Source organism: Rosa rugosa, chromosome 5 (genome assembly GCF_958449725.1).
Source record: "Rosa rugosa chromosome 5, drRosRugo1.1, whole genome shotgun sequence".
Taxonomy (NCBI): domain Eukaryota; kingdom Viridiplantae; phylum Streptophyta; class Magnoliopsida; order Rosales; family Rosaceae; genus Rosa; species Rosa rugosa.
Genome location: NC_084824.1, coordinates 14,945,385 through 14,973,022, shown reverse-complemented (window position 1 = coordinate 14,973,022; position 27,638 = coordinate 14,945,385). Strand labels below are relative to the sequence as shown.

General features: G+C 37.9%; 6 protein-coding genes across 7 annotated transcripts; 4 read left to right on the top strand and 2 right to left on the bottom strand.

The window, feature by feature from the left end:
- The first annotated feature begins 891 nt into the window (after positions 1-891).
- Positions 892-7,724, top strand: LOC133707854 (uncharacterized). Of its 2 annotated transcripts, none has more exons than XR_009845336.1 (13): positions 892-1,856; positions 2,158-2,572; positions 2,656-3,304; positions 3,672-3,712; positions 4,122-4,190; positions 4,463-4,563; positions 4,697-4,775; positions 5,170-5,268; positions 5,402-5,470; positions 5,610-5,659; positions 5,749-5,830; positions 6,171-6,276; positions 6,743-6,761. XR_009845336.1 is itself a non-coding variant. In XM_062133326.1 (13 exons), the coding sequence occupies exons 1-13, from the start codon at positions 1,399-1,401 to the stop codon at positions 6,867-6,869; spliced, it is 2,334 nt and encodes a 777-aa protein (XP_061989310.1). In that variant the 5' UTR covers positions 893-1,398; the 3' UTR covers positions 6,870-7,724. The 2 variants fall into 2 exon arrangements, 1 of the variants encoding a protein (XP_061989310.1); XM_062133326.1 differs by having other exon boundaries at positions 893-1,856; positions 6,182-6,276; positions 6,743-7,724.
- Positions 7,725-8,462: 738 nt separating this feature from the next.
- On the bottom strand, positions 8,463-9,267 carry LOC133707855 (uncharacterized). Its single transcript, XM_062133327.1, has 2 exons — positions 8,971-9,267; positions 8,463-8,778 (listed from the first exon to the last, which is right to left on the bottom strand). Exons 1-2 carry the CDS (start codon positions 9,156-9,158, stop codon positions 8,631-8,633), a joined length of 336 nt encoding a protein of 111 aa, XP_061989311.1. The 5' UTR covers positions 9,159-9,267; the 3' UTR covers positions 8,463-8,630.
- Positions 9,268-12,408: 3,141 nt separating this feature from the next.
- On the top strand, positions 12,409-13,675 carry LOC133712283 (glycine-rich cell wall structural protein-like). Its single transcript, XM_062138389.1, has one exon. The coding sequence runs from the start codon at positions 12,613-12,615 to the stop codon at positions 13,504-13,506; it is 894 nt and encodes a 297-aa protein (XP_061994373.1). The 5' UTR covers positions 12,409-12,612; the 3' UTR covers positions 13,507-13,675.
- Positions 13,676-13,838: 163 nt separating this feature from the next.
- LOC133712282 (probable pectinesterase 67) lies at positions 13,839-15,825 on the bottom strand. Its single transcript, XM_062138388.1, has 4 exons — positions 15,356-15,825; positions 14,730-14,936; positions 14,378-14,628; positions 13,839-14,246 (listed from the first exon to the last, which is right to left on the bottom strand). Exons 1-4 carry the CDS (start codon positions 15,776-15,778, stop codon positions 14,093-14,095), a joined length of 1,035 nt encoding a protein of 344 aa, XP_061994372.1. The 5' UTR covers positions 15,779-15,825; the 3' UTR covers positions 13,839-14,092.
- A 1,873-nt stretch (positions 15,826-17,698) lies between these two features.
- On the top strand, positions 17,699-19,039 carry LOC133711251 (uncharacterized). Its single transcript, XM_062137403.1, has one exon. It carries the CDS (start codon positions 17,699-17,701, stop codon positions 19,037-19,039), a length of 1,341 nt encoding a protein of 446 aa, XP_061993387.1.
- A 4,250-nt stretch (positions 19,040-23,289) lies between these two features.
- Positions 23,290-25,204, top strand: LOC133707887 (uncharacterized). Its single transcript, XM_062133349.1, has 2 exons — positions 23,290-24,312; positions 24,426-25,204. The coding sequence occupies exon 1, from the start codon at positions 23,330-23,332 to the stop codon at positions 23,993-23,995; it is 666 nt and encodes a 221-aa protein (XP_061989333.1). The 5' UTR covers positions 23,290-23,329; the 3' UTR covers positions 23,996-24,312; positions 24,426-25,204.
- Positions 25,205-27,638: the final 2,434 nt, after the last annotated feature.

The window sequence follows — 27,638 nt, the reverse complement described above, 5'->3', positions numbered from 1 at the left end:
TTCTTGTCCAATTATGGAATATTTCTTTCTAGATTTAGTTTCCTATTCAGTCAAAAACCAATCTGATTAGACAGTTTTTGGACCACAAAAAGGATGCACACTTTTCTTGTGATATGTATGAACTATGAAGCAAAATATAGTTTTGTCATAACATTTAATGCCTTAAGAGAGCCAAGGGCAAAATGATAAAATCCCGGAGTATATGTGAACTATAAGTTAGTCCAATTGCAAATTAAGTAATCCAACCCTCAAGTAAAACTTGATTCAGTATATTTATACATGATTTGATGCAAATTTAGAGGAAGAAACTCATGGACAAAAATATGATTGTCCCATTTTTTGCTTGCAACTTTAAAATTGATGGATGACTTGTATGTGGAAAGTGAAACCATATATTAAATAATATAAATTTCAAGTTAACCCAAATAAATAATTTTTAAACATGAGTTTGATCAAAATTAGAGAAAGAAAGTCTTACGATAACCACTAGCGAGAGACTGATATCATTTTCTTTTTTTTAATTTGAAGGCTAATATCACTTCATTCTTCATTTAAATGAAAAAAAAAAGTCTTGCACAAAATTGGACATTACCCACTTGGAATTTATCAATTTTTTGCATGAAACTCCAAAAAAGAAGAAGAAGAATAGGGAGTGGTAGAGTTGAAAAGAGGAGTGGAAATAGAAAAATTAGTGGGGGGCCTTTTACCGGGCTGAAAAAAAGGCTGCTTGAGAGGCTCAACCCAACATTCAGCGTGGAGAGCACGCTCTTCTCTGATTGGTCAAGTAAGTGAGAATCCAGAACCATCATTCCCCACGCCCCACTGTTGAGCGCGTGACCCAATCATTTGGAGAGTGCAGCCTATAAATAACTTCTGGTCTCAATGGTTGGATTCAGATGATGATGATGACGATGATGATAAAACTAGCAATATAGAGGAGAGGAAACAGCAAACCAACCGCCCAAAAAACAAGAAGAGAGAAAGAGAAGCAAAAACCTCTCTCTCTCTCTGTCTAAAGCAAGAAGAAGAAGAAGAAGAAGAAGAAGAAGAAAAAGAAAAAAGCAAAGTAATTGACTGCTCTAATTATCAGAGAGCAGCAAACAAAGTTAGAGTCTTGGAGAGGATTATATTCATCAATCTCTGACTCCCTGTCATATCAATTTCAAACCCCCACACCCCATACTTTTGGTTTTAACTCTCATCATCTGGGTACCCATCATTTTCTTTACTTTTAATTGGTTGGATCAGAGTGGGAGTTAAAAAGAGAGGAGAAAAAAGAGACCCATGAATCCTCTTGTTCTTGTTTTTGCTGTGCTGCTCATATTTCCATTTTCGACCCAACACTGAGAGAGTGAGTTTGTGTTTGTGTTTATTGGTTCAAAAGTTCGAAACTTGATAATGGAAACTCCGCCGCCGCCGGAGGAGCTGCTGAAGAAGATCCAGGTACTGGAGGAGGGTCAGGAGCACCTGAAGGAGGAGATGTCCAAGCTCCGGAACAACTCCTCCGATGCTAAGTCCGAGCAGCACCCGAGGGCCCACTCGGTCTCGCCGCAGCGGTCCAGATTCTCGTCTTTGCCCAAGAGGAGAGTCGCCGGGGGCGGTGCCGGCGCCGGAGCCGACGCGGTGGGTTGGAAGAGAGGGTCCACTTCGTTTCGGCATTCTTCGCCGCTGCAGAGGGAGAGCCGCAGCCATGATCCTCCGACTGGCGGCAGCGGCCACGCCGGCGATGATTTTAGAGGTGGAGGTGGTAGCGGGCCGTCGGCGGTGAACTTTACTGATAGGCAGTATCTGAATATATTGCAGTCCATTGGGCAGTCTGTGCATATTTTTGATCCCCATGGTCGTATAATTTACTGGTGAGTTGTTTCAATCCAAGTCTTGGTTTTGCAGATTTCCATTTTTTTTTTTTTTTCTTTTCTTTCGGTAACTTTTTGGATTGTTGTCTTTGCAAATGTGCAATGGTGGTGGTTTTGAATTGAGTTTGACTATGTCTATAGGTTGTGGTTGTCAAATCGGGTTGGTAGTGGAACTATGAGTTTTCCTGAACAATACGGCTCAACATTTGACTTGTTTATGCATGAAACTTGTGTGTTTGAAGTTTTGGTTTTATGTTAGAAGGTTTCGTATTGGTGAATGTGGGATAATTGAAATTTGCAGGAACAAAACAGCTGAAGCTATGTATGGTTATTCAGCGGCAGAGGCCCTGGGACGGGATCCCATTGAGTTCTTAACAGATCCCCAGGACCATGTTGTAGGACATAATATAATCCAAAGAGTCACCAAGGGGGAGAGCTGGACAGGGCACTTCCCTGTCAAGAACAAAAAGGGGGAGAGATTTTCAGCTACTATAACGAATACTCCATTCTATGATGATGATGGCACTTTTATTGGGGTTATTTGTGTGTCAAGTGATACGAGGGCATTTCAAGAAATGAGGGTCCCTTTTTCAGGGCTGACCCACCCTGAACCAGATTCAAGCTTCAGTCGTACTAAAGCTACTGTTACAACTAAACTTGGTCTTGATCCTCAGCAGCCTCTGCAAACTGCAATTGCATCAAAAATTACAAATTTGGTTAGTCTGATAGTTTTCCATGTTCCTGAAATTTATTATTGCATGGTGTACCTTGAGTATTGATTGTTATAGTCATGAAACAGGCATCCAAGATGAGCAACAAAGTCAAGTCGAAAATTCGGGCAGGAGAAAACTATATGGATCAGGAAGGTGGGAGTGTAGATGGTCATCATTCTGATCATGGTTTGGACTATGACCATCGGGAGGATGCAAATTCAAGTGGGGCTAGCACACCTAGAGGAGATATAGCCCCATCTCCTTTTGGTGTGTTTTCCCAGATGGATGAAAAGTCTCCAGGAAAACCTTCCAGAGATTCTGGCGATGAGAGTGAAGGAAAACCGCCAATGCACAAGTTAATATCCTCAAAGGCAGAAGCATGGATCGGTAAGAAAGGGATAACTTGGCCATGGAAAGGAAATGAGCGAGAAGGGTCAGAGGTTAAGACCCCTCGTTTTCTTTGGCCTTGGTTGCAAAATGATCAAGAGAATGATCCAGTTCCTCAGAAGAATAATTGTGGTTCAAAACCTGACAATTACGCAACTGAAAGTAATCGACATGCAACTAATGAGGCTTCAGGATCCTGGACCTCCTCATTTAATGTTAACAGCACAAGCAGTGCCAGCAGCTGTGGAAGCACCAGCAGTACTGTGAATAAGGTAGACGTGGACACTGATTGCTTGGATTACGAAATCTTGTGGGAAGACTTGATAATTGGAGAACAGATTGGGCAAGGTAATCAACTCTCAAGTGACCAGTGCATGCGGGTGATCATAGTATTCTTCTGAAGTATTGATATTTTTCATTTCTAGACACCAACCCAATTGACCAAAGGTGTTAAAATGAATCCTCCAAAATGTATTTGATCTTTCCTAAATCAACCATAGTTTTCACGGATCATCATTTACACTGGTTATTGGGACATTTTTTATATCCAGAAATGTCCATCTAATGGTCATTCATCTACAGGTCACCTAATAGTCATTTTGCAGTAGCTGCAGAATTGGTCATCTTGACCAAATATAGTCTCGTTGTCTTTTAGTTTATTCTTTACTTTTGCTAGGTTTCTGATATATTTTTTCTGTTTGTCTCCCGTCTGCAGGTTCATGTGGAACTGTATACCATGGTCTGTGGTACGGATCAGTATGTTCTTTTGCTCTTTCTATAGCTAACTTCAAATTTATGTGGGTGCACAAAAATATAATTTCTGACTTGACCAAAATTTATAAGTTGAAGCGAATCATTTTCAATTACCTTGTTGAAGACAAAATGTAGTTTGGTTTGCAACCAGTCCTGCTTAGCAGAAACACTGCTCCTAAACTGTCTTGCTTCAACCAAAAATAAATAATCTGTCTTGCTAAACATAGAGTTTTTATGTCAACAACTTATGGATATAGTGTGAAATTGGATGAAAATGTCAAGTATATTTTCAAAGTCTATTGTATGTGTGTTTGCAGTACAAAGTGAACTCTTTCTCAATATATGAACATGTGTCATAGTAATGGTGCATTGTGGGATCTGTGTTCTGCTCTAATTATCTTTGCTATTACAGGATGTTGCCGTCAAGGTATTCTCCAGGCAAGAATATTCAGAAGATGTGATACTTTCCTTCAGACAAGAGGTGTGCTTCTTAGCTGCTCAATGTTGAAATATATACTTGTGAAGTAGATCAGAATTTGACTGGAAAGTTTTGAAATATACCCGATGAAGATTTCTCTTCATGAGTGTGGGATTAAGTAATGCACATCTTATATCTCACAAGGAACTTGTGGTTGTGGAAATCTTGACTACACCATATCATACTGTTATAAAACTTTCCTATAAGATTCTTTGTATTGGTTTTATTATTAGTTTTGTAAACGCTGATGTCACATTGTGGTGTTCTTTATGAAGGTATCTCTTATGAAAAGGCTTCGACATCCAAATGTTCTGCTTTTCATGGGAGCTGTGACTTCTCCCGAGCGTCTTTGCATCGTAACAGAGTTCCTCCCACGGTCTGTTTTCAACTTTTCTTTCCAAAAGCTCTTTATATGCCAGTGTTTGTAATCTATGTTTCTAGTTTTGACCAATAACAATAATTAATATATTACTTACTTTCTTGGGCTTACAAAATTTCTCTTAATGCAGCGGAAGTTTGTTTCGGTTACTACAAAGAAGCACAGCAAAACTAGACTGGAGACGACGTATTCATATGGCTCTGGATATAGTGAGTTATTAAACTCCCCAGTCCCCTGAGAAACAAAAAGAAGAAAAAAGAACAAAGATGATTATGATGTTTGTTTTACATTGTTTGTTTCAAAATCTCTCTCTCTCTCCCTCCCTCCCTCCCTCCCCCCCTCCCCAGTCCCCTGAGAAACAAAAAGAAGAAAAAAGAACAAAGATGATTATGATGTTTGTTTTACATTGTTTGTTTCAAAATCTCTCTCTCTCCCTCCCTCCCTCCCATAAACATAGGTCTCAGAATTTTATCCACTCTGCCATGTGGGCTTAAAAATTGTGTGCATCTGGGGGTTGGATAAATATCCACTACATTGGTCCATGCCTGGATCATCATCATTTTGTTATTGTGCACTTATCAATTGTTTCTTTTCCTTCCTCAGGCACGAGGCATGAATTATCTTCATCATTTCAACCCTCCAATCATCCATCGAGATCTGAAGTCTTCAAATCTCCTAGTTGATAAGAACTGGACTGTCAAGGTTTGCCATTGGTTATGTTTTTGTTTCCCACCGTTTGATGTTTTGTTGTCCATTTTGTTTTTTTTTTTTGTTTTCTTCAGATTCTGTGGCATTTATATGAAGTTAAAGCTTGACACTTAATTTATCTGACCAGGTTGGTGATTTTGGTCTTTCACGTCTAAAGCATGAAACATTTCTCACAACCAAGACTGGGAGGGGAACGGTATTTTAACTGGCATTCATTACTTCCTCCTTATTAAAGAAATTTATTGGTTACAATTTATTTTATTTTATTTTTCCGGAAAGGCAGATGTAATATATGACACCAAAATTTTGAAGTCTGTCATTTTTCTGTTTTGCAGCCTCAATGGATGGCACCAGAAGTCCTACGCAATGAACCCTCAGATGAGAAGTATGTTTCAATTGTTCATTAGGATTTAGTGTCTTTATCCCTTCTGGTTTCTCCAAACTACATTTACATATTCTAAGTGCTATGTATAGGTCGGATGTATATAGCTACGGAGTGATATTGTGGGAGCTTGTTACTGAAAAGATCCCTTGGGATAATCTAAACTCAATGCAGGTATTGTTTTCTTTTGAAAATATATCACGGCACTATTGAAAAAAATTAAAAAAAGTATTTGACAGCATTTCTGTGATATATGTTTTTCTCTTTGGTCTGAACGTTTCTGTGATAGATGAAAAATTTGTAATACTTATTACTTTCTCGGGATATTTGATTTTTGAACAATGCAGTTGTTGAATCTTTGATTTAATATATCTTTGGTTTCAACATCGTTTATATTTTTGTCTCAAGAAATGAACCGAGCCTTTTTAGTGTAATCTTTGGGTCTTTTCATTTCTTTTTTTAGTGATAACTAGAGGGCTATGACATGGGCACATATGAACAACAGTTCGTTTAGGATACTTGCAGGTGATTGGAGCTGTAGGGTTCATGAACCAAAGACTAGAGATCCCAAAAGATATTGACCCGCAATGGATTTCTTTAATTGAGAGCTGCTGGCAAAGGTAGAATTCTTTCCGTACTTCTTAATTGATTCTCCTTTGATGGACCCAACCTCTCAACTTGGATCAGTTTATATGAGATCACTTTCTAGAGGTCATGTTGCTTATATACATTCCTAGTATAATTGCAAAGTTCATACCCGTCTCTCTGCATTACATATGCATATGGGTGCATATCTTGATGTTATTAGTTGCACTACCCTGTTTTCTAGCCAGCATTAGCCTAAAAGTGGTTTGCATTACCATCATCATTCTATTTCGCCAAGTGCAATAGTTGTACTATTTAGGTTTGTGTATATCATATATCTCATACGAATTTCAGATGTCATTGTGGATAGAACCTAGAATGATTTTCTATCATTTGATAGCCGATGACCAATGTGGTTTGGCATTTGTTGGGTCATATGATTGCATCTATTCAACTTTGGTAAAACTGCTAATGTGCTAACTTCAATTTCATCATAACCAGTGATCCCGCTAGCCGGCCAACATTTCAAGAGCTGCTGGAAAAGCTTCGAGATCTGCAGAGACAATACGCTCTTCAATTCCAAGCAGCGCGGTCCGCCGCAAGTGATAGCACCCAAAAAGAACTGTAGACCACCAAGCTTACTCTTTGTGTATAGGATTTCATTGCTTCGTTTACCACATTGGGGATGAAGATGAAGCAGGCCACAAATTGAGCTACTTGCATTTGTTAATGGCAAGTGGTATTGGCAGCCAAGGATAGCCACAGAAGGCCTTGTGGTATTGGAACCACAAAATTCAAAGTGAGATGGATAGTTGTGAGCTACCTAACTTTAGATGGTGATGGGTTGGTTGTGTGATGCTTGTTTATTCACTGACATAAAATTTTATGGGCTAAATACTGGTTACTACCCTATGGTTTAGGTCCAAAATTAATTCAGTCCCTGAACTTCTAATTTCATCAAAAACACCCCTGCACTTTCAATTTTGATCTAATAGGTCCAATTCGTTAATATTATGTTATGGGTTCAAGTTATAGTTGGATTATTTGTTGAAAAAACTATTTATTTTTAATAGTAGGACTCACTCCTAAATTGACTATGCAAGCCACCTCGACACCACATCATAAAACATAGGCCATATATGAGCTACGTTAACAAGTTAAATAACTCAATTGTCGGAAAACTAACAAATTGGACCTATTAGATCAAAATTGAAAGTGCAGGGGTGTTTTTGATGAAATTAGAAGTTCAGGGACTGAATTGATTTTGGACCCAAACTACAGGGTAGTAATATGTATTTAGCCCAAATTTTATCTTCAAAGTACAGGGAGTCATGTCTGTTTGGATCTCATGTCACCCCATTTTGTTATTGTTTTATATGATGGGAAAGTTTCAGCACCACGTAGACAAAATTGTTGTACAAAGGGGAAAATACTTCACAGTTAGTATTCATTTGAGTAAATATAGTGATCAATATTTTGCTTATTTACCCTTTGTTCTATTTCTAGTCATTTTAGGATGTCCACTTTGGTCTATTTGTTCTCTTTGGATCTAATAGCTGAAAATTCAAGTGCTTTAAGTTGGTCTTCGTATGACATGCTTTGGGAGCTGGCACTTCACTTTGGTGAAGGTGAGTGGGTTATCTTTACAGACCATTACTCTCATGGTAGTGGGTCAAATGATCTAATCCATTGGATGAACATGTAGTGGATATCGGATATTGATGTGACATACTATTTGAGGCAAAACTGAAAGTGAATGGAACTGTTGGATTTTCCTTTTTAATGCTACTGCTATGCTTATGTCTAAAACAGGGATTTAGAATTCAATAAATATGCTACTTGAGTTTAAGGTTGAAGTGACATAATTATTATAAGCATGAGTACACCGTCAGCACCAAAAACTCTTAACCAAGGATCCAGACTCAAACCTAACATCGGGGTCTGGCCGAGCTAAGTAGGCAATAAGATAGGGAGGGGCAGGAACAAACTTTCCGTGCTGAAATCTTGTGGCTAAAGGGAGCTGTTAGGAATGATCATCATTCGCTATTAAAAAGCTGAAATGAATCTGTTAATTGACAGATCCAAAAGAATACTCAAAGCCAAACATGTGAAGACCAAGCATTGCATATATCATCAGTGCAGCAACGTATTTCACGTTCGATATATCCAAACAGCATTCAGCAATCAAACTTGAAAACTCCAATTCACACAAAACAGTACCTTGAAGCCAAACAACCAAGAATTGCATATATCATCATCAGTACAACAACAACATATTTTGCGACCGACCTCTGAATATCCGATGACATTCGCAATCAAAACTTGAAAAAACTCAAATATCCTTGCAACACATTCATATTTTCCCTAAAGCCGCCAATAGGCAGTATTTCTAGTGAAGCAAGTGCCTAATGGCAGCAACAGCATCACCTTTGTGCTCCCTCAAGGTCCTCTCAGCAACCAACTTGTCCAGCTCTAGTTCATTTGCAATTATCTCAACGTCGCGTGGATTGATCTTCACAGTAGCCAATTCTTTCTCCCTGAAACCAAGCATAGCCCAATATTTGTAACATCTTTATACAACTCCGATCATATTAACAAGATTATGATACCTAATTTATCGTCTTCGATCATACTACTACTCAGTAAAATTAAAATTGAGAATATATATATATAAGAATGAAATTCATCAAAAAAAAAGAAGAAAGAAAATAGTGAATTGAAATTGTGACCTCTTTCTCATAGCTTCCAAATCGGCTTCTGAGGTGGCAGCGATGGAAGCCATGGCCTCCTGGACTCGGGTGGAGTCGAGCTGGCGATCTTCGACGCGGTCAGTGAGCTTATCGAAGGCTTTGCTCTGTTGCTGCAAGTCCTTCGAGTCCTCGATCCTATCAATTCCTTCTTCTCCTGCGCCCTCCATTTTCAGATTTTGATTCTGCTTCTGCTTCTGCTTCTGGCCAGAGAAAACCCCCCCTTTTTTTCTGTGAAATTGATAGAACCCTAGATTTTGCCCCTTTCAGGAGAGACTTTCACAGTGGGCTATATAAACTAAAACGTTCGAAGTGGTTTTGTTACAAGACAAAAGCCCAGTTATCAATGGTTCTTTTTTTATGACATTCGTGGGCTTGGTGTGAGAGTCATTCATAACTCTTTGCTTAGGCGTTTAGTTCTACCCTAAGATATATATCACCTTGTCACGAAAGAACAAGTTCGTTGCCACCAAGCATGAATTAATGCCCTTATGCCTTGAAGGATCGTAAATTGGTCTTTTAGTTTCTCAAAACTGAGCATAGCTTAAAAAATAGAAGAAGAAAAAAAGGAGTAAGAATAATGGCACGTGTTAGGATTCTTCTTCACGCTATAGTATATTACATGGTCAAAAATGACACCAACAGCTTTGAACTTCTTAACATATATAGAGAGGCACTAGAAGGCCAAAATTTAGGCATTCATGTCTTGAAGATCAACTTTTTCATAAACTTTCCTTCAAAAAAAAAAAAAAAAAAAGCTCGCCTTAGAATGTTTCATCCCTTCATAAACTTTTGAATGGTATATTACATGTCGTCTGAAAAGATATTATAGCTGAAGTCTACTGACATTCTAAATTCTTGCCAAATTGATAGGCATGGAGGAGAAGAGGAAAGAACATATATACTTGAGTCTTGATATTTGCATTGGCGTCCTTGTTCGGCCTATAATAAAAATGTTTCAAAAATTGAGATGGGATGGACAAAACCATCACACTACCTCTTTTGCCACCAATGTTACGAATCTTGAAGATCGTTGAAAGTGTAACAACTCAACTTTCAATTCCATTCCATTGTTGCTTCAATTGATTTTTTTATAAAATGTAATGGCAATCACATAACACAATAGGTTTTTCAGTGCACTGAAATCTAAGAAATTATATCTTATATACCAAAATGGGGTAAATTTGGGGTTTTTAATTTATACTTGTGTAGAAATGCTTAACAATATATCCTTTAAATCTTTGGAAAAAAAGAAGAAGAAGAAGTTCTTTTAACCATGTGTACAGTGGATGTAATTTTGTTGCTAATTTGTTTGCAAGCATTGACCATGGTCATAGAGCATGGTTGCAGATTCTTTAGCTCTCCCCCTTATGTTGTTCCTCTGCTGGAAGTTGATTTATATGCTTATTTAAGTCAAGATTAATTGTAATTTAGGTCTCTTTTTCTCTATTTTCGGGCTTCCTTGTAATAATGAAAAATGTCTATGAATATATAGCACAAAGCCACAAAGATATGCTATAAGCTGATTAAAACACCCTGTTTTGTGAAAGTAATGGTAATCATTTGAAAATTAGTATAGGAAAACATCATAAGAAGTTGTTGTTGTTGTTGCCTTCATTTTTTTTTTATTGGCATGAAGATCAATTTCCAAACGTCTTTCAACACTTTTTACATAGGATTGTAAGTCCTCATCAATTTTAGACAGTGAAATTCACACTCCCAATTTTACAATCCACACTTCTCCTTTCATTTTTTGGTAGAAAGTTATTTAAAAGACAAAATTTAAGTCACCAAAAAAGAAAACATGGAGTGTGGATTGTAAAATAAGAAGTGTGAATTTCACTCCCCTCAATTTTTTAGTTTCTAAAATTAAGAACAGGGCGGCAATATATGCATGGTCAATTTAAGTACCAAAAAGGGACACACTTTTGCCTATGATTATTTCGTCGGTAGAAACCTCCAATAAAACACACCAAAAAAAAAAAAAATTAATCTACTGATCATCATGATATTAAAGTTTCCCATAAAACATAAGGAAGATTTTACAATATGTTAACATATGACATACATATAATTATCACTTTTAGGACTCAAATGAGAATCTATCACAATTACAACTTTTAGGACTTAATTACTCAAATGACAACTTACCACAATTACAACTTTTAGGACTTAATTACTCAAATGAGAAATTATTTTACTCTAACAAGGACCTTATTTACCTTATTGAAGACTTTTTTCTAGGTACCTACTTTACTACAGCAATAATTTTTGTCGGCAAATTTGTTCTGTTTGTCGTATTTTTTTTTTTTATAATTTTTTTATTAGTAATTATATATATGTCATATGTTAACAAAAAAGACATAAAATTGTCTCCCTTAAAAAAATAAATTTAGAAGGGACAACACCTTTGCTGACTAATTCATTGAAAGCTTCGTATGAAAATAAAAATAAAAAGAGACACGGACCAAATTTCATTGGCAAAATCCTCACACAAAAATACACACACACACACACACACTCACACACATGAACACATTTTCATTGACAAATTTGTGTCGGCAAAAGCTGCCCATGGAAAAAACAAAAATTGGGCACACTTCTGCCTCTGAAATATATATATGTCAACAAAACGTCCCATATTTTAACAGACTAAGCTAGCAAAACAGACACTGTATATGTTACCTGAACTACAAAGGATGCACCTAATGCGTCTTCAAAAACCTCCCATAAATTGTATATGTTACCTCATGCATAAGCGGACTCTTGAACAGACTAAGCTTAAATTTCTTCTAACATTTAATCCAAATATTCAAGTTAATACCTGAACTACATATAATCTATATATCCTCTGCAAAATCATCTTGTTAGACTTTAGAGGATGTTATACACGAAAAAGTTTTGTCCCATAACAAAGTCTTTGTCGGTGGTTCAGCTGATAATCTGATTTGATTTAGCCAATCACATGGATTTCTTTTCTAGTTGCTAACAAAATCACATGGACTAACTTCAAGGCATTAAGTGGTTAGTGACTTTAATAGTACAGCTGAATTGATCGAGCCCTCTACTGCCAAGGCCACTGCCTTGGTTGCCTTGGTCAAGGGACGGCTCTGCCTGTACATTTGCTCTGATTTTATACAGTACGTTCTTTCAGGTTTTCCAAATGAAAAAGGATCGTGTTTTTTTTTTTTTTTTTGGCGATGAAAAAAAAAAAAAAAAAGGATCGTGTTTATTGCTTAGTGGTTGAGCAGTAGAACTGGGTCTATACTCTATACTGTCATAGTTCAGGGAGTACAAAATTATAATTAAATGCACCGGCTAATTATGATCTTTCTTTTTCAAAATGAGATATAAGTTTGAAATTCTCAGCATTTCATTAATAGAAGTGTCACAGATGCCCCCATTCTTGTATCTCTCAACTGCCTGCATTTATGTTACTTGAGGAAGTAGTATTGGTCTTCACTAGCTCTGTCCTGTATACAGTAGTGCACTAGCCAGCATGGAGCTAGCATAGTACTATAAATATTCGAGACTCGTTCTAACTTTCAGATCATCCAGAGCTAGCAAAACAGACACTGTCAGCGATACAGGCTCTTCTCTTTTGCATTTTCAAATTGAGGAAAGATGGGGAAGTTTTCTAAGTTTGTTGGAGTTTTTGCTGTGATGCTTGTAGTGGTGGTAGCCATAGCCGAGTGTAGGAAGCTTGAGAAAGAAACGTTTTCGGAAGGTGGTGTTGGAGGTGGCGCAGGAGGTGGTGCAGGTGGAGGCTTTGGCGGTGGTAAAGGTGGCGGCGTTGGAGTAGGAGGTGGAGTTGGTGGTGGAGGAGGAGCGGGTGGTGGTGCAGGTGGAGGCTTTGGGGGTGGTAAAGGTGGTGGTGTTGGAGGAGGAAGCGGTGGAGGTGTTGGCGGAGGAAGCGGTGGGGGCGGAGGTGTTGGTGGAGGCTTTGGGGGTGGTAAAGGTGGTGGTGCTGGGGGAGGAGTTGGTGGAGGAAGTGGTAAAGGTGGAGGTGTTGGTGGAGGCTCTGGAGGAGGTGTTGGTGGAGGAAGCGGTGCTGGTGGAGGCTTTGGGGGTGGTGCTGGGGGAGGAGTTGGTGGAGGAAGTGGTAAAGGTGGAGGTGTTGGTGGAGGCTCCGGAGGAGGAGTTGGTGGAGGAAGCGGGGCTGGTGGAGGCTTTGGGGGTGGTAAAGGTGGTGGTGCTGGGGGAGGAGTTGGTGGAGGCTCTGGAGGAGGAGTTGGTGGAGGAAGCGGTGCTGGTGGAGGCTTTGGCGGTGGTAAAGGTGGTGGTGCTGGGGGAGGAGTTGGTGGAGGAAGCGGTGGTGGCGGAGGTGTTGGTGGAGGCTCTGGAGGTGGTGTTGGGGGAGGAGCGGGTGGCGGAGGCGGTGTCGGTGGAGGTGCTGGCGGAGGCGCTGGGGGCGGTTTTGGAGGAGGAGCCGGTGGCGGTGCTGGTGGAGGTGCTGGTGGAGGATTCGGAGGAGGCGGTGGAGCTGGTGGTGGTGGGGGAATTGGTGGTGGGTTTTAAATCACCAATCTAGTCAGCTAGCTAGAGCATGCAAAGTCGTGCAAGACGATACATGCTCGTGCATGGAGATTGTATCACCTATCTATACTAGAGAATAAATCAATTAAGAGCTGTAAACGTGCTTTATCATTTTAATAGCTAACGCTTCGTGCGAAACTTTTGTTCTTAATTTGCTTACACCATTGCTAAACTTTTTAAACCTCGTCTTTTATATCCATTTCATGACTATTTCCATGCATGTTCACATTCTTATTCTAGGTTCAATCAGACCCTGATTCACGAAGGCACTAAGCTACTTTACATATAAAAAGGCTAGCTAGGGGAAATGCATGTACAGAATTAATAAAAGACAAACTTGATTTAGAACAATCTGAATCAACAAAACACATGGGAGTAGCTAGTGATATTTTTACTCTATAATATGGTCAGATTGCTCCGCTGATTACATAGAATCATATATCTAAATACATCATTTTCTTTCGCGATTGATCGTTTATTTGTTCGAAAACAAATTGTTTGATGAAACGGAAACTTGGGGTCCATGTATCTTCATCAATGTGTTGCTCCTCCTAGCTAGTTAGCGAATTCATATCCACACTGGGAGCCATTCCCGTCCGTCGATGAAGTCGATCGACAGGAATGGTGCGGCCTCTTTCTCCGTCAGTTGCTTCGCCCATGGAGCGCGCTGTGCAAAGTCGGCTCCTGGCCCTTTGCAATTGTACTCCGCGTGGAACAGGTTCCTGTTTAGACGAAACAGAAATGAATAAGCATGATGATCTTGAATTTGAATATGCATGCAGCATGCATGCATTTGGATGTGATCAAATATTGTTGTGATTAGGGTTTAGGGTAGGGAGCAATTAGTTCTTACTCTGTTCCTCCGGCATAACTCCAATTGGTCCAACCCTGGGGCACAATGGTCTTAGAGAGGTAGGTTTCTGCAAAAACGACTCTGGAAAAGGGGCCCTTGGCTCTACCCAAGTAGACATGATCACCTACACCATACACCTTGCCTTTGATAAATACAAACCCACTGAACTCGTTCGCATTCTCTCGGTGATTAGCTGTTACAGACCCTTTGATGGAAACCCTCTTGTCTGAAATCACAAAAATCTCACAGCTCTGCACAAATTATTTATTTATAGCCCTTTTAGTTAATCAGTTCTAACAATTTGCATTCGTAGAGACATATTCATTAAGAATGTGATCGATCAAGTACTTACATGGAAGGTAGACCTAGCACGTCCGAAGATGAAGTCGATTGAGCCTTGGATGTAGCAGTTATCATAGTAATGCCTGCCCTTGTAATCGAAAAGGGTGTTATGGGTACTGTAGAAAGCACAGTGGTAAAATGCAACCCTGTCTGCACCCACAAATGCTGCCACCGACTGATTTTGCGACGTGTATGCCACACCAGTTGGAGCCTCATTCTGCATATTCACAAGACCAAAATTAGACCAAGCCCAACGCTATCCCTAACCCTAACCCTAATCCTGTAATTGCTCCATTCCTTTTTCGTTGTTTTATTTCATCAACCCTGATGTTAATTACAAACTTTCATAGCCACTTCAATCTGGCATGGATCCCCTCTGTATCTCTTTTAATTTCTAACCGACATGCTGCATGTACAAGAAATATCATGTGGTGAACAAGTATCGTGCGTCGAGCAGTTTCCCCATCGAAATTGGAGGGTGAACTTATGTACAAGAAACATCATTCTTTTATGCCAAATAATTCTTTTGAATCGGAAATGGGATGTTAAGTAATAAAAGAAAAGGAGATCCAAACAGATTATGTTGTCGAGTATATGATAATATGTGAAGAGAAAGGGTTAAGGAAAATGATGAACCTTGAAGCTGATTCCAAAGGCAATGAAGTATGGAGATTCTACTTTGAAAGTTGCAGATTCAATGTTGTCATGAGAGCTTTGGGACCAAACAATGTGTGTCTTTCCCCTCCCATTGCCTCTCAAGAAAATATGGGGTTTGTCTTGGGGTACGTGCACTTTTTCTCTGTACACCCCTCTCCTAACATGGATGATAACCCACTTATTGTTGCCTGCAGGAACAGAATCGATGGCGGCCTGGATGGACTTGAATTGGCCACCGCCGTTGATATCGACCAGGATGGTGTTGTTGGTGTGTAGCTCTTGAGTCAGGAGGGGAGAGCCGATCTTTTCATCTTCGACGCTGGGGTGGCCGCCATGAGTGAAAGAGGCGGAGACGAACAATGTGATTGCGAAGGCAACTAAACCTTGTAACTTGAACATCATTGATGAGGAGTTGAGGACCAAGGAAAACAAGAGGAAAGTTTGGAGGATATATAGGGGGTTGTAAGTTGAAGATCAAATTATTGGGAGGCTACAAATTTATGAGGCTTTCTCTTTGACTGAAATAACGGGTGTCTAAACTTGGGTTGCGGTTGTTTGGAAGGTAATAACAATATTTTATCTATTTTAGAGGGCATCCATTGGATTTGTTGTGTGTTTGGTTATAATTAAATTGTTTCTTTTTATGGTAATAATTAACAAGATGTTAACTTCAAATGTGTGATTAGTTACAAGAATTGAAATTTTGGAATAATTGTTAAGCTGCATCATTTCAAATTAAATACGACTCAGTTATTTTGTATTTCAGTTACTCGATGACAGCAATTTTAACTAATTGTTACTTAACATGAGACTAATGCTACAAAAAATTATATTATAGGTATAGATTTGCTAGAGCGTAAATTTGAGTTTATTTTTCAAATCTCAGTTGAGCAATGCCTTCAAATAATGATAGCCACATCTCTAGAGAATAATTTGTCAAATACATTGACCGAGATATTTTGGACTCCCTTGGCCTAAAACTCTAGTAAATATTTAGCCAGAAGCTCGAGTCCCATAACCTTTTTTTTTTTTTTTTTTAAAGGAGTCCCATAACCTACTAGAAAAACACAATTTTTTGTTTCCGTTTAAAGTTTAGTATATATAGAGAACTAGGAAAAGAAAAAACTTCAAAACTCAGTCAACTTTAATTTTTCTGCAAATTTAAGTTGATCTAGCTCCTGAACAAGTAAACAAGAATCGAGCCTAAAAGTCTATACTCGAAGCCTAGCTCGACAGATATTGGCTAGGTCAGGCTGCTTTGGGCCATCATCTTTGCTTTTAGACCCAGCCTGCCCCAAGAGTTAGTAAACACCAAGTTGCTCAAGCTCTCCAATCGTAAATGTAGAGTTGTGGGCTTGGCCAGGCCCTGCCCATTGTACATCATAATCTAGTAGTATAACACCCAACAGACAAGTTTTTATTGTAACATACACCAACTGATTCTACATTCATTCTCCAAAAAAAAGAAAAAATTAATATTAAATAGAGGCAATCTTAGGCCTGTCATACTCATATAGACAAGCAGATAACAATGTATTTGGTGAAGTCCTTTGAACTGAAGTGACATGGAATATATCCTATAGAAACTAATGTTGGAAATTTAATTAATTTAAATTAGATTAAATTCATTTGAATGAAAATTCAAATTACCAATTTTGATATATATGAAAGAAGTAACTGATCATCTTAGCCAAAGGTTATAACCTTTCAAACTAAACACAACGTGGAAGTTGTAGTGTAGAAAGGTATGACCTTTCAAATAGATGCATCAGACTCCTATATATACAGAACCAATCCCACCACTTTGAATCCAACTTTTGCATCAGAAAATTCATCCAGTATTCAAATAATTTCTGCATTTCATATTAGAGTTAAAAACAGAGAAGGTTCAAACACTACATTGGTTCGCCGTTTCTTGCTGATTAAAGTGCTTTCTCCGCAAGAAGAAAGATCGTTGTATCCTGGGAGGCATTCGCCATTACAAACCTTCAAGCACCAGTGAGGGGCGATTTGTCTTAAGGCTATAGAATCAAATTCTAGCCTCGATCTGTCAAAGGTTTTTCTAAGATTTCATACTTCAGTTTTCTTATATCGTATTTGTTTTGAATTACAGTGATTTCTTATAGATATACTGATTCACAATATAGCAATTTCCTAATTATTTTCTAACAATCTTAAGACAATTTCATTTTGAGGATTGCTACATTATTTATAAGAAACTAATATCTGATTTTTGTTTCTCGAGTATTATACTGTATGTTGTTTGTTCACGTGCCATATGCACCATACTAAATAGTGTGGCTTCTTTTCTGTCAAAGGAAAATGGCTGGTGACGATGCTGACGTTACTGGAAATGATAAGGGAAAAGGAATGGCTATTGCAGCACCTGTGTTGATTCCTCCTTCCTCCACTCATGGGGAGAAACCCGAGAAATTTAGTGGGACAAACTTCAAATGCTGGCAGCAAAAGATGTTGTTCTACCTCACTACTCTGAACTTGGCCAAATTTCTGAAAGAAAGTGCTCCTGCATCAGGAAGCACTGTGGAAGAGGCTGCTGCTGTAGATGCATGGCATCATGCAGATTTTCTATGCAAGAATTACATTCTTAATGGATTGGACATTGTACTTTACAAAGTGTACAGTCCAATAAAGAATGCTAAAAGCTTGTGGGAGTCTTTAGAAAAGAAATACAAGACCGAAGATGCTGGAGCAAAGAAATATATAATCGGTTGTTTTCTTGACTACAAGATGGTAGATACTAAAACTGTACTCAGTCAAGTTGAGGAGTTTCAATTGATCCTACATGAGATGGCTGCAGAAAATCTGTCAATTAATGAAACTTTGCAAGTGGGATGTATTATTGAGAAACTTCCTCCATCTTGGAAGGATTTCAAGAATTACCTCAAGCATAAGCGCAAGGAGATGGATCTTGAGGGTCTAATTGTGAGGCTACGGGTTGAGGAAGGCAATCGCATATCTGACAAGAGAAGTGATGCTAGTTCTATGATGGCCAAGGTACTTGTCATGGAAGATGAACTACAAAACAAAAATAAGAAGAGAAAGTTCTCTGGGAAAAATTATAAGCCAGGAAACTCAAAGAAGTTCAAAGGCAAGTGTTTCAATTGTAATAAGACAGGCCATCGTGCTATGGAATGTCATAGCAAGAAAAACAAAGGCTACAAGAAAGCCACTGAAGCAAACATGACTGAGGAAGATAAATTGTCTGTTGATTTTGCTGATATGAATCTTTCAGCCATGGTGACTGAAGTCAATATGATAACAAGCGCCGAAGAATGGTGGATAGACACAGGGGCTACTTGCCATATATGTTTTGATAAGAAGATGTTCTCTACCTATGCTGAAGTAAATCAAGGAGAGCAATTATTCATGGGCAATGCTTCCACATCAATGGTTCAAGGCACTGGTAATATTGTTTTAAAGTTGATATCTGGGAAAGAAATTACTTTAAACAATGTACTTCATGTGCCTGATATTCGAAAGAATTTAATCTCTGGTTCGATGTTGATCAAAAATGGATTTCGTGTGATCTTTGAAGTTGATAAAGTCATACTTACCAAGAACGGGATATATGTAGGAAAAGGTTATCTCAGTAATGGCCTTTTCAAGATATGCTCCCAAGAAGTCCAAGGAAAGAGTATCTAAGTAAGGAGTATCATGTCTCTGTTAAGTAGGATTGAATGTTATTATATATAGTTATGTATGTTTGTGTTGTTTGTAAATGGGCATCAGACCACAGATAAAGAATTGATGTCCCTAGCTATGTATTGTATCAGATGCTATAATAAAGTATGTATTTTATATACACTTTAGCTACTTGACGCACTGGATACTAACTTACATATATATGAACATATATACATATATACAATCAGACATTCTACCCGTTCAAAATAATGAAGGTACAGGGAAGATTTCACCTATGTTCGCACATGTACCTCATGCATAAAAAGAGAGGACTAATAAGGATTAGTAAAAAAAAGTATTGATTATTAAAGGGTCCAATATGATTAGCGTCACGGTTTATGGCCAAAACCTGATGGAAATCTAAATTGGAAATATATGGAATAATCAATATGATCTGGAGAGTACAGGAGTTCTAAAAATTCTCCGGAACAACGACATGGTGATTAAGTAGATAGCCCAAAATATAAGTCAAATGTGGGGGCATGTAACTTAATTATCTATGTACATAACGGAAACTGTTCTCAAGTGAATTTCTTCAACATGGAAATGCGTCAACCAAATGGATCCAAATAGTTTAAGGGTTGATTAGAGAGAAAGTTTACAAATCATCAAGAGGAATGGGTTTAAAGCCTATTACGAAAAGGTTGACATAATGGCAACCCAACCTAGCTGACTGGAGATCCCAAGATCTAGGTTCAAAGGGACAACCGAATTGTGTATAACCGAAAGTAGCACTGGGAGATTATCTCCTACCCATTCCTAGGATGAAAACAGTGCTGCCTGTAAAAGAGTGAAGGATAAGTTTATCTTTTAATGATTCCTATAGCTCGAAATTTTCGAGTAGGGTATGACAGGCTACTCTTTATAGGAAGTCACCTATATGAGTGAGAAATGTGGCCGTTTCTATGAGAATTATGGAGGCTGAATTCTCTAAAGCACTCACGAATATCGGGATTTGTTCATGGCCGAAATGAACACAACCGTAGAACCAAAAAGTGTCCGGAAAGATATTGTGTGAGTATTGTTGACTTGGTTTACACAAAAAAGCCGAGCAGTTCAAGACATCACGTTCACTGATCAGCGAGTAAACCCGATAATACTTCACTAAGGAAGGTTCAAGGCCAAAAGCTACCTATCCCATGCAATATTTTTCCATATGAACTCTCTCAAGTGTCTGCATAACTTTATTTTACTTTTAGACAATTTTCATTCATGTGGGGGATTGTTGGAAATTTAATTAATTTAAATTAGATTAAATTCATTTGAATGAAAATTCAAATTACCAATTTTGATATATATGAAAGAAGTAACTGATCATCTTAGCCAAAGGTTATAACCTTTCAAACTAAACACAACGTGGAAGTTGTAGTGTAGAAAGGTATGACCTTTCAAATAGATGCATCAGACTCCTATATATACAGAACCAATCCCACCACTTTGAATCCAACTTTTGCATCAGAAAATTCATCCAGTATTCAAATAATTTCTGCATTTCATATTAGAGTTAAAAACAGAGAAGGTTCAAACACTACATTGGTTCGCCGTTTCTTGCTGATTAAAGTGCTTTCTCCGCAAGAAGAAAGATCGTTGTATCCTGGGAGGCATTCGCCATTACAAACCTTCAAGCACCAGTGAGGGGCGATTTGTCTTAAGGCTATAGAATCAAATTCTAGCCTCGATCTGTCAAAGGTTTTTCTAAGATTTCATACTTCAGTTTTCTTATATCGTATTTGTTTTGAATTACAGTGATTTCTTATAGATATACTGATTCACAATATAGCAATTTCCTAATTATTTTCTAACAACTAATCAAACCCATTAAAGTACTTCTGCACTAATTTATGTAAGGTACGTTCCTGATGTTCTTGCTGATGGAACTTATTTGACTACCATATGGATTGATTCATGGGCATGGTTTTAGATCCGTCATGTGAGTGATGCCGCCTTCATTACTTTGGTAGTTGCAAGTCATTTTCACCCCAAGAAACCAAATCATATTAATGTACGTAGCAAGCATTTGATTAATTTCACCTTTTTGGTTGTTGTTACCTTGTCATTTTCTGTTTCATAAAAAAAAATTATACATAGAAATCATCAAAGGCAGGGAGCAATAAAACCTCAATCCCCTTAAAGTTACAAGAAAAATAATTACAGAACCAAAAGACTGGGGTGAGGATAGGATTCATCGACAATTCCTATATATTAATTTTGACACTGCTGCTATAGTCGGCAAATTTGATTAATTAGGTACGAGCCATCAACCCAAGTTGCTGATATTGACCAAACAAGTTCATAAATGTGGCATGTGATATTCCCAACTTCTGTGGTAATCGTATCTTGTGGTATTTACTATTTAGAACCAAAAACACCCAAGTTGTTTACGTTGCTGATACTTCTTTTTCTCCCCATTAAGATCACATTTATATTTATATTGTATGCATGCAGATTCTGATATTTAGTAGTTGGATCTATAAGTCTAGGTCCATGTACCGCCAGCTTTACTATTCCGTAATTATTATACACATGTTTTTAGACCGACCCTTAAGTGTAAGATCAAATATGGACATAACACATATCATCATAAAGTAATTGATGATTAGCTTAATATCAATCCTAGTTTAACATGGATACAAACAGTGAATCAATACTAGTGACTTAATGAAGTAGTGTATCAATTCATTAAGGATAGTAATCCATTGCTTAGTCGACAAGAAAGGCTATAAGTTGTGATACATTAGGAATCTAATAGTGAAACCTAAACCGACAAGGAATGCTTTAATGGGAAGCTTCTTGAGGTTTAAGTCTCATATATATACAGATGAATTGGTCCCTGATTACTACCACGACTATTGCATATTGTTCTGTCCATTGAGAAGCAAGTTGGTAAGTAACAGAAGACCATATTCAGTGATCGTGTTTAGCAGCTGCATAAGATGGAATCCATGACAGTAATTGCAGAAGGTAAGCCTTGATCTTTTTATGATTGTTGTGCATATGTTGTGAGCATGTAACTATGGTTTTACAATTGGTATCAGAGCATAGGCTCACAAATATGAAAAATCGTTTTAGGGTTTTGCAAAACGAACATAAAATTTTTAAGGGTTTTTTGCTTTGCGGGTCAAGTAACTGATCAGGTTACTGACCGAGTCACTGGTCATGTAACTGATCAGGTACCTGACCAAGTAAGTAACTGACCAGGTAACTGACCAAATAATTGGTCAGGTACCTGATCAAGGTAAGTTACTTAAGTCGACTGCTGCATCTGGTTAATTATAAAATTCACGCTTCCGCTATGATTTTTTTAGCAGCAAATTGGGGAAAAAGCAAAAACAGGTTTTTCTGTGAGATTGATTTTGATTCATAGCATGATAATTGAATTTTTGATTGTGCCCAAGAACCCTAGTTGCATTCCCGGCGTGCGTTAGGTTAGAGTAGATGGTGACCGGATGAAATTTACAATTTCTTGATTGTTCTGTGGTTTCTTGGAATCGAATCAATTTTGGTTATGCTTGAATATGCATGTTGAATTGATTGATGATATGGTATTGTATCTGTGATTGTGTAAAATTGTATGAAGAACAGAAATCTCCCAGATTTTGTTTACACGTTAAACTTGACAGATACAAGAGCTTAATTTTCTTACAAGGATGAATCTGGATAGAATGTAAAGTAAAAGAGCTCATATGTTTTGTGGTTTTCTGTTGGCATAAGTGATTATGATGCACAAAGCATCCTTCATTGATGTTGGCAGAAAACATTGATCAGGTACGTGTAACTGGTCAAGTAACTGACCAAGCAACTGACCAAGTAACTGTACCTGATCGAGTAACAAAACTGAAATTGTATTTTGTGTTTTAAAACTATGCTTCAGTTTTATCTTCCAAAGAAGTGGTTAAGTATGGTTTTAGAATACAAAACAGCAGTATGCATGCTTGATGAAAATAAATACGGATACTTAGAAATTTTTCTTCTGTCTAAAGATGTGGATAAATTTCTTTGGATAACTTGTTTTCATTGAACATGGCATATTGATAAAGAACTCCAGGATATTAAGTTTCTGCTCAAAAGTGATGCTTAATATTGTTTTTGTTATGGACTGACATGAATGCAAGTATGGTTGTTTAGGTTTTCTGTATGTTCTTGTTTTGGTTACTTAAAGCTAAATAAAACACAGAAAACTTAAACATATTTTCTTTGCAAACTGAGAACTCACTCGAATTTTTGTTTTGCTCCTTAGGTAACTCTTACATGAACTTGAACAGTGTCTTGATGTTAACTGGAACCAACTATAGAGCTTGGCTAGACTCTGTGGAAAATTATATGGGAATGCATGAGAACATAGACTACTGCTTTACTGAGAATAAGCCTGAAGAGTTAAATGAAAAGAGCACCAAGAAAGATACTGACCTTTACAAGAAGTGGCATAGATCCAATAGAATGGCTAAGAACCTCATCAGAACATCTATGTCTAAGACTGTCAGGGGAAGTATACAAGAGCCTGAGCTAGCATCAGATTTTCTGGAACTCATAGGTGCTAAGTTTAAAGAAAGTGAAAAAGCAGAAGCAGCTAGGCTGACTAAGGAGTTTCATGATTTGAAGTACATGGGTTCAGGGGGAGTTAGAGAGCATATTATGAAGATGATCAATATAAATGGCAGACTCAGGGAACTCTTAATGGGGGTTAGGGATGAGCAAGTAGTGCATTATGCACTACATTCCTTGCCTAACAGTTTTAGTCATCTTAGGACTAGTTACAACTCTCAAAAGGGAAACTGGACTCTAGATGAACTTATATCCATCTGTGTGGATGAGGAATCTAGGATCAAGGAAGAAAAGGAACCTGCTACAACCATTAACCTCATTGAGAAGCCTAAAAGGAAAAAGCCTACATTATGCACTACATTCCTTGCCTAACAGTTTTAGTCATCTTAGGACCAGTTACAACTCTCAAAAGGGAAACTGGACTCTAGATGAACTTATATCCATCTGTGTGGATGAGGAATCTAGGATCAAGGAAGAAAAGGAACCTGCTACAACCATTAACCTCATTGAGAAGCCTAAAAGGAAAAAGCCCCAGAACAAGCTCAAGCCTACCAAAGCCATAACTAAGAGTTCAACAGCTGCAGTGGCCAAGGAAAACAGGCCATTCAGGTTCAAGTGCTACTTTTGCAAAAGAGTAGGACACATGAAAAAGGACTGCACTGGCTATAAGAATTGGTTAGCCAAAAAGGGTAAGATTTTTTCTAATACAGTTTTTTCCTTAGAAATTAATCTTATAAATGTTGAACCACAGTCTTGGTGGATAGATTCAGGCTCACCTATTCATATTACTAATTCTTTGCAGGGATTCATAAGGAGGAGAATCCCAAAAAGTGATGAAGTGAACCTGTGTGTAGGCAACGGCATGAGAGTGGCAGTCAAGGCTATTGGAACCTTAAAGCTCGATTTAGGATTAGGAAAATTATTAGTTCTGGACAATGTTTTTTATGTACCTTCCATGAGAAGGAATTTGGTTTCAGTTTCTCTTTTAGTAAAATCTGGTTGTAGACTTGTTATGGATAGTAATGGAATTCTTATTTCTAAAAATTCTGTTCAAATTGGTTCTGGTGTTATTATGAATGATTATTTACAGTTAAATTGTTCAATGGCTCAACAAGAAATTTTACTTGTTGAAAATAACACCAACAGTACTAGCACTTTAACAGGTGTTAAAAGAACCAAACTAAATGAAAAGTCTGCATTTTTATGGCATAGAAGACTCGGCCATGTTTCAAAAGAGAGACTGAAAATTTTGGTGAAAAACAACATCCTAAATGAACTTGATTTTTCTGATCTAACAGATTGTGTTGAATGCTTTAAGGGAAAAATAACTAATACTAGAAAGAAGACTGCATATAGAAGCCAAAATTTATTAGAACTCATACACACTGATATATGTGGACCATTTAGGCATCAAACTATCTGTGGGAATGTGTATTTTATCACATTCATTGATGATTTTTCTAGATACAGTTATGTTTATCTACTTTCAGAAAAGGCACAAGCATTGAAAGCTTTTCAAATCTTTAAGTCTGAGGTAGAAAATCAACTAGAAAAGAAAATCAAAACAGTAAGATCAGATAGAGGGGGTGAGTTCTATGGAAAGTACACTGAATCCGGCCAACAAAAGGGTCCATTTGCCTTGTTTTTGCAAGACAATGGAATTAAAGCTCAATATACAACACCCTATAACCCACAACAGAATGGTGTTGCAGAGAGAAAGAATAGGACCCTTTTGAACATGGTTAGATGCATGATGTGTACAACTGGTTTGCCAAAATTTTTGTGGGGTGAGGCTTTAAAAACTGCAAATTATATTTGCAACAGAACACCTAGCAAAGCTATAGAAAAGACTGCTTTTGAGCTTTGGTGTGGCAGAAAACCTAGTCTTCATCACTGCCATGTTTGGGGATGTCATGCAGAAGCTAGGATTTATAATCCAAGCTTGAATAAACTTGATCCTAAGACAGTTAGTTGCTATTTTATAGGTTATCCAGATAAATCTAAAGGCTATAAATTATATTCTGCTCATCATTCACCTAGAATTTTTGAAACACATCAAGTAAAGTTTCTAAGTGAAAAAGTTCACAATACAAACCTTGAGGATTTAACCTCAGATTTTGAGGAAATTGTGTCGGATGAGAATATAAGTGTTGTATTGCCTTTAGAACAAGATGTAACTGATCGAGTCACTGGTCGAGTAACTGACCACGTAACTGTCCCTGATCAAGTAACCGGTCATGTAACTGGTCATGTCACTGACCATGTCACTGACCAAGTAACTGTACCTGGTCATGTAACTGACCATGTAACTGGTCAAGTACCTGTCACTGGTCAAGTCACTGACCAAGTAACTGTCGCTGGACAAGTAACTGACCATGTCACTGGTCAAGTAACTAACCAAGTAACTGTCACTGGTCAAGTAACTGACCCTGTAACTGATCAAGTCCCTGTCAACCCTCAGCCTAGAAGATCACAGAGAGCAAGAAAACCAACTTATGGGGGGAAGATAGTGACTACATTGTTTATCTGCAAGAAGCAGAAATTGAAATGGACTGTGCAGAGGACAATGATCCAACTACATTTAACCAGGCTATTGAAAGTAATGAATCTCACCAATGGCAGCTAGCAATGGAAGCAGAAATTGATTCCATGAGCCAAAATGCAGTTTGGGAATTAGTTGAACCTGACCCTAATCAGAAACCTATAGGTTGTAAATGGGTTTTCAAAACCAAAAGAGATGCAAATGGCAATGTAGAGAGACATAAAGCAAGATTAGTTGCCAAGGGTTTTACACAGAAGGAGGGCATTGATTTTACTGAGACTTTTTCTCCAGTTTCTACAAAAGACTCGTTTAGGATAATCATGGCTTTAGTAGCTCATTTTGATATGGAGCTGCACCAAATGGATGTTAAAACAGCCTTCTTGAATGGTGAACTAGATGAAGTGATTTATATGAGGCAGCCAGAAGGTTTTGTGCAAGCTGGAAGTGAAAACTTAGTATGCAGGTTAAGAAAATCAATTTATGGCCTAAAACAAGCTTCTAGACAGTGGTACAAGAAATTTGATTCTGTGATTTCTACTTTTGGATTTACAGAGAATCTTGTTGATGAGTGTGTTTACTTGAAGACAATTGGGAACAATTTTATTTTCCTAGTACTCTATGTCGATGATATACTTTTGGCTAGCAGTAATTTTAAACTGCTTAAAGACACCAAGAGCTTTCTGTCAAAGAATTTTGACATGAAAGACTTAGGAGAAGCATCCTATGTACTAGGCATTGAGATTAAAAGAGATAGAGCACAGAGACTACTTGGTTTGTCTCAACAGAATTATATCACCAAAGTTTTGAAGAGATTTGGTATGGAGAAGTGTGCAGCTGGAGAAGTCCCCATGTCCAAGGGTGATAAACTAACCAAGAAGCAAAGTTCCAAAAGTGATGTTGAGAAAGAAAATATGGAGTCAAAGCCTTATGCTAGACTTGTAGGAAGTCTCATGTATGCACAAGTCTGCACTAGGCCAGACTTGTCTTTTGCAGTAGGGATTTTATCGAGATTCCAGTCTAATCCAGGCCATGAACATTGGGTAGCTGGGAAGAAAGTGTTGAGGTACCTGCAGAAAACAAAGAATCACATGCTAGTTTATAGGCAAGTGGAGGATCTGAAACTCGTTGGATTTTCAGATTCTGATTTCGCAGGGAACTATCCAGACTCCAAGAAGTCAACTTGTGGATATGTGTACATGCTAGCAGGAGGTGCAGTTGCTTGGAAAACCATGAAGCAAACACTAGTTTCAACCTCCACCATGCAAGCTGAATTTATTGCAGTATATGAAACTGTGTGTGAAGGACTTTGGATCAGGAATTTCTTGATGCAGACCAAAGTGTTAAGTCACATTGTGGCAGGCACACTTGTGATTTATTGTGATAATGAAGCAGCTGTTTTCTTTAGCAAGAACAGTAAAAGATCAAATAATTCTAAACACATTGATTTAAAGTATTACAGTGTTAGAGAAAGGG